The sequence below is a fragment of the Theropithecus gelada genome, chromosome 11 (genome assembly GCF_003255815.1).
Source record: "Theropithecus gelada isolate Dixy chromosome 11, Tgel_1.0, whole genome shotgun sequence".
Taxonomy (NCBI): domain Eukaryota; kingdom Metazoa; phylum Chordata; class Mammalia; order Primates; family Cercopithecidae; genus Theropithecus; species Theropithecus gelada.
The window spans coordinates 72,209,393-72,223,457 of NC_037679.1; the positions used below are offsets into that span (position 1 = coordinate 72,209,393).

The following is a 14,065-nucleotide window of genomic DNA, read 5'->3' on the forward strand; positions in this document are numbered from 1 at the left end:
TCCCCTCAAAAAAATCTTGGGCATTTCTCCCTCTCTGTATATCTCTCAACACTTTGAAGACATTGTTTCACTGACTTCTAGCTTTCCATCACCAGGCTGGAGTGCCGTGGTACAATCTCAGCTCACTACAGCCTCAGCCTCCCAGGCTTAAGTGATCCTCCTGCCTCAGCCTCCCCAGTAACTTGGACTACAGATGTATACCACCAGAGCTAGCTAATTTTTTGTGTGTTTTGTAGAGGTGAGGTTTTGCCATGTTGCTCAGGCTGGTCTCAAACTCTTAAACTCAAGCTGTCTGCCTGCCTTGGCCTCCCAAAGTTCTGGGATTACAGGCAGGAGCCACCGTGCCCAGCTTTTTCTATCTATTGTAATTCTTTTTTTTTTTTTTTTTTTTTTGAGACAGAGTCTGGCTCTGTCGCCCAGGCTGGAGTCCAGTGGCCGGATCTCAGCTCACTGCAAGCTCCGCCTCCCGGGTTTACGCCATTCTCCTGCCTCAGCCTCCCGAGTAGCTGGGACTACAGGCACCCACCACCTCGCCCAGCTAGTTTTTTGTATTTTTTAGTAGAGACGGGGTTTCACCGGGTTAGCCAGGATGGTCTCGATCTCCTGACCTTGTGATCCGCCCGTCTCGGCCTCCCAAAGTGCTGGGATTACAGGCTTGAGCCATCGCGCCCGGCCTTATCTATTGTAATTCTAAGGACTGTCTTTGATGCACTGCAGTTTCATCACAATGTGTCTAGATACAGATTTTTTAAAATCCTGCTTAGTAGAGATTGTGCTTCTTCTATTTATGGAATCATATCCTTCCTTTAGTTCTGCAAAATTCTAGATGATTGATTTTTTAAAATTATTTCCTCTTCCCAATTTTTGTTAAAATTTTTGCCTGTCTCTGATTTTTAAAATTCTATCCTTCTCAAACTCCAATTAAATAAATGTTAAACCTCCACAGTTATTTTCCATGTCTCTGAACTATTTTATTTTTTTCTCCTTTTCCTCTGAAACAAATTCTGAATAATTTCTCTAGACCTTTCTTCCAGTTCACTAAATCTCCCTTTAACTATGAATAATCTGCTGTTTCACTCAACCACTCCATTTTTTATTTCAACAATTACACTTACCTCTAAAAGTTTTATTTGGTTCTTTTTAAAAATCTGCCTGCGTAATTACTTGTAATTTATTGCTGTTGTTGCCAACCTTTCTTGTGATTACATCTTTTATTTCTTTAAATCTGATTCTTTTTAAAAATCCTGCATATTATGATTACAGAATCTAAAGTCTTTGTGGGTCTAAATCAGATGATTATTGTTTCTGCTGACTATTGCCCATGGTGTCTCATTTCCTTGTGTGTTTGCTATCTTTGTGAAGTCGTGTTTGTTTGAACTTACTCTGGGAAACCTAAGGAACATGCTTATCCCTAGAGAGGAGCAGGAGTTGGTTATTCTGGGACCCCTTGAGGGTCTCAGCCTAAGGGAGAATTCTTATGTTGAGTAACATCCACCTTGCCCCTAGTCCAAGTTTTAGTCTCTTTATTGACTGTAGAATTGATATTGACCTTTGCTTTCAAGGAAATCCTTCATGGTTTCCTTGCTTTTTGTTTACCATTCCCTGTTAGGTTTTAGCTAATGGTTTTTGTTTTTGTTTTTGTTTTTGTTTTCATTTGAGATGGAGTCTCACTCTGTCACCCAGGCTGAAGTGCAATGGCCTGATCTCAGCTCACTGCAAACTCCGCCTCCCAGGTTCAAGCGATTCTTGTGTCTCAGCCTCTCGAGTAGCAAGGATTACAGGCACCTGCCACCATGCCCATCTAATTTTTGTATTTTCAGTAGACAGGGTTTTCACCATGTTGGCCAGGTTGGTCTCGAACTCCTGACCTCAAGCGATCCACCAGCCTCGGCCTCCCAAAGTGCTGGGATTACACACGTGAGCCATCCCACCCAGCTTCATGATTTCAGATGGAAAAAATACTGAGGGATTTCCCATTCTGTAAAGAAGTTTGGCCTGGCATGGTGGCTCACACCTGTAATCCCAGAACTTTCGGAAGCCGAGGCAAGCTGATCACCTGACGTCAGGAGTTTGAGACCAGCCTGGCCAATACGGCAAAACTCTATCTCTACGAAAATACAAAAAAGGTTAGCCAGGCGTAGTGGTGCACTCTGGAAGCTGAGGCAGGAGAATTGCTTGAACCTGGAAGGCAGAGGTTGCAGTGATCCGAGATCATGCCACTGTACTCCAGCTTGGGTGACAGAGCAAGACTCCGTCTCAAAAAAAAAAAAAAAAGAGAGAGAGAGAGAGAAGTGCAAAATGAACCTATGCTGAGGCAATATTTCACCTATCAGATACACGATCAAAAAGTTTGATAACTGGCTGGTCTGCGTGCGGTAGTATTTACAACTAATTGATCACAAAAAGTTTGATAACTGTTTGCGAGAGTGTGGGGTGAGTGAATAGTTAACTCTTCCATGGAGGGTGATGTAACAACAACTACCAAGTACGCAAATGTGTGTACTCTTTAATTCAACTCTAGGAATTTATCTGACTGATGGATATAACTTACATATGTGTGAAATTTTTTTTATACAGGCTAGTTATTGTAGCATTGCTTGAACCAAGGAAAGACTATGAACTCCCTAGATGCCATCAATAGGGAACTAGCCAAATAAATAATGGTAAAGCCACACAATGGAGCACCACGATGCCATCCCAAACGAAGAATGCGGAAACTCTGACAGCACTGTTACAGAAAGATCTCAGTGATACTTAGTGAAGTAAAAAGGCAAAGTACAGGCCAGGTGGTGTGGCTCATTCCTGTAATCCCAGCACTTTGGGAGGCTGAGGCGGGTGGATCACTCGAGGTCAAGAGTTTGAGACCAGCCTGACCAACATGGTGAAACCCCATCTCTACTAAAAATACAAAAATTAGCCAGGTGTGGTGGCAGACCCCTATGATCCCAGTTACTCATGAGACTCAGACAGGAGAATTGCTTGAGCCCAGGAGGCAAAAGTTGCAGTGAGCCAAGATCATGCCATTGCACTCCAGCCTGGGTGACAGAGCAAGACTCCATCTCAAAAATTAATTAATTAATTAATTTTAAAAATTTAAAGGCAAGATACAGAGTAGAGTGTAAAAGGCTGCAATTTGTGTAAGTCCAGAAAAACGTGGCTTTTTTTTTTTTTTTTTTTTTTTTTTGTGAGACGGAGTCTTGCTCTGTCACCCAGGCTGGACTGCAGTGGCATGATCTTGGCTCACTGCAAGCTTCGCCTCCTGTGTTCACGCCATTCTCCTGCCTCAGCCTCCCTAGTAGCTGGGATTACAGGCACCCGCCACCACACCCAGCTAATTTTTTGTATTTTTAGTAGAGACAGAGTTTCACCTTGTTATCCAGGATGGTCTCGATTTCCTGACCTCGTGATCCGCCTGCCTTGGCCTCCCTAAGTGCTGGGATTACAGGCGTGAGCCACCGCACCCAGCCAGAAAAACGCAGTATTAAGAGCACAGACTCGGCTGGGTGCAGTGGCTCACACCTGTTATCCCAGCACTTTGGGAGGCCGAGGCAGGCGGATCACTTGAGGCCAAGAGTTCAAGACCAGCCTGGTTTCACATGGTGAAACCCTGCCTCTACAAAAAATACAAAACTTAGCCAGGCGTAGTGGTGCACACCTGTAGTCCCAGCTACTTGGGAGGTTGAGGTGGGAGAATCACTTGAGCCCGGGAGGTTGAGGCTGCAGTGAGCCAAGATTGCACCACTTCACAACAGCTTGGGTGACAGAATGAGACACTGTCTCACAAAAAAAAGCACAGACTCTGGAACTAGACAACTTTGGTTCAAATCCTGGCTGTCTGACTTAATAATGTAATCTTGAGCAAATCATTGAACCCTCCGTACCTCAGTTTATTCACCTATAAAGTGGGCGTTAATAATTAGAGCACCTACCTCTCAGGGTTATGATGAACCTCCCTCACTGAGTCCATACATGTAAAGAACTTAGTGTTCAGAATAATATTTATACATTTGTATTTATTACATATAAATATATGTTGTATGTTTATATTTATAGTTACAGTATATAAATGTTTGCTGCTATTACTATTTTTAAATTATATTTAGTAGCGAGGGGGTCTCCCTATGTTGTCCAGGCTGCTCTCGGACTCCTGGGCTCAAGCGATCCTTCTGCCTCTGCCTCTGCTTCCCAAGGTGCTGGGATTACAGGTGTGACACACCATGCCCAGCCTGCTATTATGACTATTACTTGCTTATATATGTTTAAAATATTTCTAGAAGGACACACAAGAAGCTGACAATGTCAGGAAGGGAACAGAGTAGCTGGGGTGCTTATTGTAAAATCTGAATATTGAACTAGGCAAACAAATTAACTGCTCAAAAACTAAAGACAAGGCTGGGCATAGTGGCTCACACTTGTACTCCCAACGCTTTGGGAGGCCAAGGTGGGAGGATTGCTTGAGCCCAGGAGTTCAAGACCAACTTGGGCAACATAGCAAGACTCCGTGTCTACAAGATATTTCTGAAAAAATTAGCTGGGTGTGGTGGTGTGCACCTGTAATCCCAGCTACTCAGGAGGCTGAGATGGGCGGATCGCTTGAGCCCAGAGGTTCAAGATTGCAGTGAGCTATGATAGCACCACTACACTCCAGCCTGGGTGACAGAGCAAGACCTTGTCTCTAACAACAACAATTAAAAACAAACAAAAAGTAAAGACAAAAGCAACAAGAGAAATAAGTTTCCACTGAAGGCTCTGTGCTTCCCTGTGCCACATGCTATGCCCCTGCAAATGCTCACCCTGGGCATGGCCCCCTCCTCCCTCTGCCCGTGCCCCTCGCCCACCTCTGGGATCAGCTGTAATCGCCTCCCTGCTCAGCGAGATCTTGCCGATGATGTCGTCGTGCCTGCAGGAAGGCGGGCACGTGAGGGTCCGAGTCAGGGGTCTCTTTGCCCCACCCAGAGAGAAGTGGGGGCAGGTGTCAAGGTCTGGGTGGGAGGGCACACCCTCAGGGGTGTGGATCCACATCCCCTCTCCCCTCAGGTGCCCAGGCTTGGGTCTGCAACCCACACATTCCAGTTTCCCCAGCCACACACCCGACGGTGTCCTCGTCCAGCACGTAGAAGGCCAGCTGGTGGAAATCCAGAGGCAGGTGCACAGTGTACTCCTCCCCCCAGAAGGGGCCCAGGCTCCTCCAGACAGTCGCTGTCCTGCAAAAGGAGGTGCAGGGGGCTGAGGGTCCTTGGGCCACACAGGAGGCAGACACCTGGAGACCCCCCCACACACACACACACACGGAAATCCAGACAAACACACACACTCAGAGACCCCCACACGAACCCGGCTAGAGGCCCAGACACGCACACACACCCAAGGACAGCCACTCCAAGATCCTAGATATGTACTCACCCAGGGACACTGGAGCATGTATGAATCCAGGCATAGACACACACACACACCCCAACACTCACATACCCAGAGTATCAGACATACACCAGAGATCTCAACACACACACACACACAGAGGCACATACACAGAACACACACATGGTCCTACACACACACACACACACACAAGGCCCCAATACACAACTAAGGTCCCAGATACACAGAGACCAACAGACACGCACAGCGACCCGCAGAAACATATGTGCAGATATACACACACGGATTCACACTGAGACAGAGTCGCTCACAGATACATCAAGGAGGCCAGAGACAGAGACACATTTACACATAAGCAGATACACATATGCACCCTCAGAAAGTCCTAAAAATATGTGCCTTTGGGTTTGGAAAATACAGACGCCAGGCACATACAGAGAGACACACAGAAAACAGACACATTCATGAAAATAGACATATGTCAGGAACACAGAGACACACTCGGAGATCCAGAGACACACACTCACACACACAGCTTTATACAATGATATAAAGCAGATACACATAGACACACACACACACAGAGTCATACAAACACAGTCACTGACACACACACACACAATTCCATTCCTTCATTTGTTCATTCATTTACTCCACATTCACTTGGACTATGGGCCCAGCCTGTGCTGAGTTCCAGGGATCAGAGGAAGAGGTGTGAGGGTTTACCCCACAGATCCCCCTTCCACAGGCAGGCGCTGTCTCCCAGCAATTAGGACATGGTGGGAGAAGTCCTGGGATTGGAGTTAGCTCAAGGGCCCCTGGTTGGGTCTTGGGGGTAGGGTCGGAGGGGATCAGGGAAGGCTTCCTGTAGAAGCTAGTCAGGCAGCGTGGGGAGAGATAACGAGGACAAGGACAAGTATTCCAGAAGGCTGGAACAGCATGGGCAAAGGCCCTGTGGCAGCAATGAGTTTGGTGAGCTGAAGAATAGGAAGGTGTCTGGTGGGAATGGGGGAGGGAGAGGGGCCAGGAGACAGGAGGTGAGCAAGGGACGGAGCACTCAGGGCTTTGAAGTACACAGTGAGCAGGAGGGAGGCACAGGAGGAATGGGGACCAAGACAAGCCCAGAAGCAGGTACACACACACAGCATCTCTGCCGTGGCGCCCCTGCAGGGGTGCTTCCCTTTACCCAGCAGAGAACAAAGATTCCGCTTTGCCCAGTAAAGACACACCCACATTTGTGGATGCAAAGTTTGGTCCTCACACCTGTTGCTCCCTTCCTCCCTCCTTTCACCACACTGTGCCCTAAGAAAGAGTGCACATATGTGCATGCGCGCGCGCGCACACACACACACACTGCCTTCTTCCTCCAGCCCAGTGGCACCAACCTCAGATGGACCCCCAGTGCTTCCTCCCAAATACCCTCTTCCCCCAACCTGACCTTTTCCCAGTCAAATGTCTTCTGAACATTCCCCAGCTCCTGAGCTGAAAGGCTTCTTACAGCCCAGAGAGGGAGAGACAGCAGCCTGGGGTCACACAGAAAATCAATCTGTGGGGTTGGGGTGGTGTCAGGGACTGTATCAAGGCGCCAGCATGAGCACAGGGAGGACAGTGGAGGGAAGTCAGTGGAGGGAGGAGCTGCAGCTGGCCCCTCCCCCAGGCAGGCTCCCCACCCCCAGCTCTGAGCCCATCTGGACCCGAATAGGAGCATCCTGAATCCTGCCGTCTCCATAGGAACCAAGGCCTCAGCCACCCACCAGCCCACCCACCCCCATCAGGCCCCTGAGAGCTGTCCCTCGGCCTGCGGGGGTGGGAGCCAAGCAAGGCCCAACCTGATGTCCCCCTGCAAGACTCACAACACCCCAAACATCCTCACACCCTCACATGTGTCCACACCAGTGCCTGTGTGACCAAATCGGCAGGCACTGGTGTTCACATGCGTGTGCAGGGCAGCCATGTGCACGTGCATGTACACACACACTACACTGGTACACACACTTGAGCCTGTGCCCTGCACACCCATGAGGACATAGGCACATGGTCACAGGCGCTCACACTAGCCCCGAAACATCCCCCACCCTTGCAACTCACAAGCAGGCCCAGCTGGGCAGGTGCACACACAGACACACATGCACGCACCCATGCACACAGACATCCCCAGTGCCCGCAGCACCCGGCAGGCCCGGAACCAGCCAGTCCAGTCAAGCGTGAGTTGCCCGCCCCCAGGGAGGCCACTGTAGGAGGCATAGGCTGGCAGCGCTGAGTCAGCCCCAGGGAGCCAGCAGGGACAGCATCAGGTCCAGAGGGTGAAGGCAGGGCTGGTCGGGAAGAGGAGCTGGCAGTCCCAGCTGTGCACAAATCACCCCCCTTCAGGCCTGCGAGTCCCCCTCAGGGTAAGCACCCCTTTAAATGTGAATTCTTGGTCCCAGATACCCAGGTCTAGAAAGACCCCTCCCTTCCTCCTCTCCCCCCAGGCCTGGTGTCGCCACCCCTCACCTGGCCACCACCTCGTCGTCCACTTTCACTAGGCAGTAGGGGTCGCTGCTCCCAGACCTGCAGAAGGAGGGGGTTTAGGGAGGAAGCAGGTTGACAGGGCAGCCATGGGTGGAGGGTCCCCGTCATGACGCAGGCAGGGGAGACGGACGCACAGAGAAGGGGACTTGCCCAGGGTCACACAGCAAGTCCAGCTCAGAAGTAGAACCTCAGGAGACCAGCAGGAGATGTCTCCACCACATCTGTGCGCTCTGGGCTTCCACCCATAGAAATGGAACCGGGAGGCCTGAGGCCAGCAGGTTCAGAGTCCTGGCCCCGAAAGCCCAATGCAGAGGCCCAGAGCATGTCAGGGGGAGCGTCTTGAATGCCTGGCTTCACCACCCTCTAGCTGTGCCATCCCAGCAAGGCCCCTTCCCTCTCGGCCTCAGTTTCTCTGCTCTATAAATCAGGTGTGATGCTCACACACACACCTCCTAGGGGGCTGGAGGAACTCAAATGCGGGGCTGGATCATGGTCTGGCCCCCAGCTCTCCCCTGCAGGGGCTTTAACGCTGTGTCCCCAGCTTTTCATTTCACTGGGAGCTTCCCTGGGGAGGGGACTCCCCATTCCTCAGCCCTCCACAAGGACAGACTCAGCGGACCCTCCCTACAGGCAAAGACCAGGGAACCCAGGCCTCAAAATCAACCCTCTAAATCTCTTAAGATGTGCTGCAGCCCCTTAAGTAGCTGTGAGTCATCTGCCAATTCAGGCCAGCTCCATCCCCCCTTCATAATAACAGTCACCTGCAAATCCCAAGCTGTGTAACAGGCCCCTCATTTCCTCCTCCATCCCATCACACAGGCCTCCTTTGTCTTTCATCAGGCCCCGGGCCAGCCTCAGGGCCTTTGCACCTGCTGTTCCCTTTGCCTAAGACACTTTAGCCCTGATACTACCATGGCTGGTTCCTTCCTGCCATTCAAGTCTCAGTCCAAAGTCTGAGAGGCTCCTCGAGAGGCTGTCCCTGGCCACCACTGTCCTGTCTAAAATGACCTCTACCTAAAATCATCTTTTTTCTTTTTTTTTTGAGACAGAGTCTTACCCTGTCACCCAGGCTGGAGTACGGTGGCGCGATTTTGGTTCACAGAAATCTCTGCCTCCCAAGTTCAAGCGATTCTCCTGCCTCAGCCTCCTGAGTAGCTGGGATTACAGGTGCACACCACCACGCCTGGCTAATTTTTTGCATTTTTAGTCCAGACAGGGTTTCACCATGCTGGCCAGGCTGGACTCCACCTCCTGGCCTCCAGTAATCCACCCGCCTCGGCCTCCCAAAGTGCTGGGATTACAGGAGTGAGCCACCATGCCCAGCCTCCCTTATTTCTCTATGTGTTTAGTATCTGTCTCCCCACCTCCCTGCCACTTCCAAACTGTGAACTCCTGGGGAGAGTCTGTGTCCCCCTCTTCCCCACCCCGGCCCCCACATCTAGCATGCATTGGCCCTCCAGAGCTATTTCTGAATGACTGGGTTTATGGAGTGCTTTCTCTGGAGGCAGGGAGTAATCGTGGAGATAGGACTGGAATCCAGTTTTGTGGGCTCGCACTCGCGTTCTTAAACCAATGCCACCTCTACCCATCCAAATGGCCCTCTCCCTCGATGCCCCAGCACCACTCCCTTGATCTCTGCCACCGTCTTTCTGTCCAGTTTGTATAGATCCACAAATGCCTCAGGAAAGAGGGATGTTGGCGCTAAGAGTTGGCTCCAACCTGAACCTATCTTGCTGGATAAGCCCTTCTCTGTGCCTCAGTTTCCCTCTCTAGACTCCTTCCCTTATCCCCCTCTGGCTGGACGCTCCATTGCCTCCATTTCCCTACCTGGCTTCTATCCCTGAACACTTTAGACAGGTGATGGTCAGTGTCTTAATGAACTTCTGTGGGTCCCACCTCTGAATATCCTTCTGTGGAGTGCCCCAGGCCTCAGTTTCCCCTTCTGGCTCCATCCCAAATCCATTGGACTGGGTAACCCCAGAAGCCTCAGTTTCCCCATCTGGGCTTCACCCTCAGACACCTGTGGCTGGGTAATGCCCTGTGTCTCAGTTTCCCTCCCTGGATTCTCCACCCCAAGCTTCCTTTATGCAGGCTCCCATTCCTCAGTTTCCCCTACTACAGATGTGGAGTCAGATGGGCTGGGATCCCACTAGCAGAGGGCTGGGAGACACGCCCCGTCCTGCAGAACCAGCCTGACCTCCAGGCCCTCCTGGGAGCCGAGCTCAGCACTAGTCAGCTGCAGGGCTCTGACGCATGAGGGCCTTATCAGACTCCTATCAGGGAGGGCGACAGTGGCAAGAGGGGGTGGCTGCTTCCAGACCCCTGATCTCTGCAGACCTGTGGCCTCTCCCACGGTCCCTGACTCAGCTCGAGCTTGGGAAAGCAGGCCCCTCAGCCATTGCCTGCCCAGTCTGGTTTGGGCATGGAGTAGTCAGAGTTCAAATCGCAGCTGGGTGATCTTAGGCAAGTGACTTTGCCGCTCTGTTCCTCAGTTTCCCCATTTGTAAAATAAGAGACGCCAATAGGACTATATGAAGTGTTAAGCACAGGGCCTATCCATACTAAGCCCTCAGTGACTGACTGCTACTATTTTTAATAGTAAAAACTCTAAAATTACCTGAAGAGGCCTCCTCCCAGGCCAGAATGGATGCCCCCCAAACCTGGCAATGCTTTAGGCAGAGTCTGGGCCCTTTCCCTTAGGAGAAGAGGGAATAAACACAGCCCAACTAAGAGCCCCCAGGCATCGAAGCCTACAGGAAGCCTACAGGAAGAGCCCCTTTGAAGAAGGGTGCTGACAGCTAGGGAAACTGAGGCAGGGTGGCTGGACCGCCCCCCAGCTGGGGCTAAGTGACTCCTCCCCACCCTTGCTCTAGGGCATGACCTATTTCATAGCTCACTGGCCCAGGAACTGGGGGCAGGAAGGGTGGTCAAGAGCTGCAGGAACCAGGAATGACTCAAGTCCCTTCTCCAGAGAAGCAGCAGGTTACCATGAGCCAGTGTCCAGGTGCAGGGGAGACACCCATCGCCCCCTCATGACCTCTCACCCGGACTGGTGGAGGGGCCAGAGCTCGGTGAGTGAGAACCCTGTTTCTGGAAAGGACTCCTTTCACCGCCTAGCAGCTGCCAGGCTCCCAGCCTGGCCTCAATGCCCTAACAGTGTAGGCTATCTCATTCCCAGGGGCTCTGAGGGGACATCTCAGAAAGAGGGGGGCTTGTCCAGTCACTGAACTGTCACAGCACACACTCTGCTTCTCATTCAGGGCGTGTTTATTTGGAGTAGCCGATGAGGATGAAGGGTGGCAAAAATTGCTCTCAACAGCTGCCCCCTTAACACAGCTGCAGTGTTTTGGGGGTTGGGAGTGTCATAAAATCAGGCAGGAAAGTCCTCTCAGGGAACCCACAGCTTGGGGAATCAGCACAGAGCTAAGACCGAACCTCGACACAGGCGAAGGCTCCCAATACATGCTCCGGCTCACCTGGGCCACAGGGGAACTCCTAACAGGTCTTCCACCCTCCCAGCTGGATGGGAGACCCCAGGCAACCAGACGGGGACTCCGGTCCAGAGCTCTCATTGTCCAAATGGGAAACCAAGGCCCAGAGACAAGCAGGTTCAAGGTCACACAGCACATGTCCTCCGGAGGATCCCACACCTGTCGCAGGTGCTGAGGCCCTCAGAGCCCCTCCTGAGCTCTAGGCCAAGCAGGAGGGGGACCCCCCCACACACACATTCTGCTGATTCAGCAGCTGCTGACTCAGCCCCGGGGGAAGCATATCTCGGGACTTGGTAGTGAAGGGAGTCGTAGGGTCCCCCAGTCCCATCACATCTGGCTGGGGAGGGGCTCCCAGCAGGGAGTTGGCTCTTCAAGCAGTTCAGCCCCCGGGGAAGGCCCACACGAGGCTGGGAGCCACAAGACTGGGGAGCTCAGGGCTTAGGGTAAAAGGGACCCTGGAGGGCCACCTGGTGACACTCTGCAAACCTAAGCACCAGATCCACACAGGATGTTGGGGCTCATCTGATCCCAGGCCCTCCAAGGGTCCTCCCCAGGGTTCCCTTGCTAGGCCCCCACTCAGGCCTGGAGGAGCCGCCTCCAACACGTGACTGGACTAAGGAAGACACCCCCGGCTTTGTCCCTCCCAGATCTGACAGAATCTGGCCCTCTAATCCCCTCTTCAGCTCTGGAAGACCCCCTTTAGTACATCCCAGGAACAAAGACATCCCCTCCCCTGCCCAGGGGTGGGGCGGGGCATCTGCTAAGTCTAGGTGCCCCCCTGCCACCGGGACAGCCATGGGCATGGGGCCTCTCACCCCTTTAAAGCGGATCTGCCCCAATACCAGTCTTAGACAAGAACCCCTCGCCCCCCTGCCAACCCGCTCTGGCACGTGGAAAGGGCGATCCCAGCCCCACCCCAGGCCTTGCGCGCCCATCACCCCGAAGCGCCCGAGAGGTACTCACACGTCCTTGGCGGGCAGCGCGCGCCCCTCCACCACGCGAACATTCAGCGAGCTGCTCTTGGCCATGGCGCCTAGCCACAAACTTTCCAGGCAGAAGGGCGCTCAGGTTCCGAGGTTGGACCAGGGGACGTCTACATGTCACCTGTTTCAAGCCTGGCGCCCTGCCTCGGGGTCCCGGTGCCGCCTGTCCAAGACCCGGGTAGCTGGACGGGAGACTTCCGAAGGAGGAGAAGGTGTAGGTGCCCGGGGAGGGAGCGCCCGTCCGGACTCTACAGGTAGGAGCCGTGCCGCGAGCAGGAGGAGCTCGCAGGGGGTGCAGCGGGCTCTTGCCTAGGCGTCTGGAGCTCCAGGCAAGCGGGCTGAGCGGGCAGGGGGCGGGAGGGGCGGCCAGGGACCTCCCCACAATCCCGCCTCCCATGGGGTACCCCGCCTGACCCCGGCCCCCCTCGCGCGCCCTCTGCCGGCACCCCAGTCATGCGCGCCAGAGCGCACGGGCGGCGGAGACCAGGGTGCACTACCAGGTGGGGAGGGGCCCCCATCCTGATGGGCGTGGCCGCTGGCTCCTGGTGAGTTGGCATTGGGCTCAAAAGACATGGTCTGTGTCCCCGCCTGTCCCTCATTCAACATATTCACACTTCTCCGCCCCCACCCCTCCTTGCCTACCATGCAGACACCAGCCTCCTCTCTCCAACCTCCGCACCCCCGGTACAGGAGCAAGTATTAGCGGTGGGTGGGAGGCGTCGCGAGAGAGGGTCGCATGTTCCCTGGGCGTCCGTTCAGAGTCAAGGGAGGGGCCTCGAACATCCTCTTCCATCTCGTTCTAGTTTCCAGTTAAACACAGAACCCAGACTCTGTTCTAACGTCACGGGCTGGCACTGCGGGGGAGGAAGCCGCGGCCGGATGGGGGAGGGGAAGGCTTGAAGGTAACCACTACAGCGATGATAAAAAGTCATCTACAGTTGTTTGAACACTTCATGGGTGCCAGGCACTGTTTTAAGCGCTTTACTGGGATTAGCTCATTTTTGCCTTCACAGATGTACACTACACACTGCTGCACTATTACCCCATTACCCGCAGCTTATGAATAAAGAAACTGAGGTTCAGAGGGGTTAAATACCTTGGCGGAGGGCTCACAGTCAGTAATTGATTTGCCTTCCCGGGTTTGAATCCTGGCTCTCCATTTAGTAGCTGTCTGGACTTGGGTAAGCCATTCAACCTCTCTGTGCTTTGGTTTGGTTTTCTCATCTGTTGAGTGAGGATGACATCGCATTTCAGTCACAGGATTTTGAAAGAGTTAAATGAGTTAATGAAGATAAAAGTCTCAGGACAATGACAAGTACCTAATACACGTCCAGAAAGTGTTTGATATTCTGATTGTTGTCTTTTGAGGCGTGGCCCACGCGTCACCTCTCCTGGGAAGGCTTCCAGGATGCTCTTCCACTCCAGGCAGAGATTTTCTTTCCTTTTTCTCTGCTCCAGTGGCTCCAGGTTTGTACATTTCTCTGATTTTAAATGAGATAATATGACAGGCAGGGTCTGTCCCAGGACGGATCTGTTCAGACACTTATTTCTCCCTGTGAGTTCATTGTTGACCGGCCCAAGACCTCTTAGAAAGGCCAGGCACCAGTGGGAGTGCCCCTGCAGATTGAGTGCGGGAGACGACGCCCAGACCGGCGGGACCAGGAGTGCCCTGCCCGGCTCTACCAGCAGCCCAATGGTCTG

At 52.7% G+C, this 14,065-nt stretch overlaps 1 protein-coding gene across 5 annotated transcripts in view; it reads right to left on the bottom strand.

The window, feature by feature from the left end:
• Positions 1-13,182, bottom strand: part of RASAL1 (RAS protein activator like 1) — a 36,245-nt gene extending 23,063 nt beyond the window's left edge. For 2 of the 5 annotated variants that reach the window (XM_025401720.1, XM_025401718.1), the window contains exons 1-5: positions 13,007-13,182; positions 12,345-12,546; positions 7,873-7,929; positions 5,091-5,204; positions 4,839-4,900 (exon numbers count right to left, since the gene is read on the bottom strand). In XM_025401720.1, coding sequence (XP_025257505.1) covers positions 4,839-4,900; positions 5,091-5,204; positions 7,873-7,929; positions 12,345-12,409 — 298 coding nt within the window. In that variant the 5' untranslated portion in view covers positions 12,410-12,546; positions 13,007-13,182. Of the gene's footprint in view, positions 1-4,838; positions 4,901-5,090; positions 5,205-7,872; positions 7,930-12,344; positions 12,700-13,006 lie in introns of those variants that run through there. The other 3 variants (XM_025401717.1, XM_025401721.1, XM_025401719.1) reach the window with 3 other exon arrangements.
• Positions 13,183-14,065: the final 883 nt, after the last annotated feature.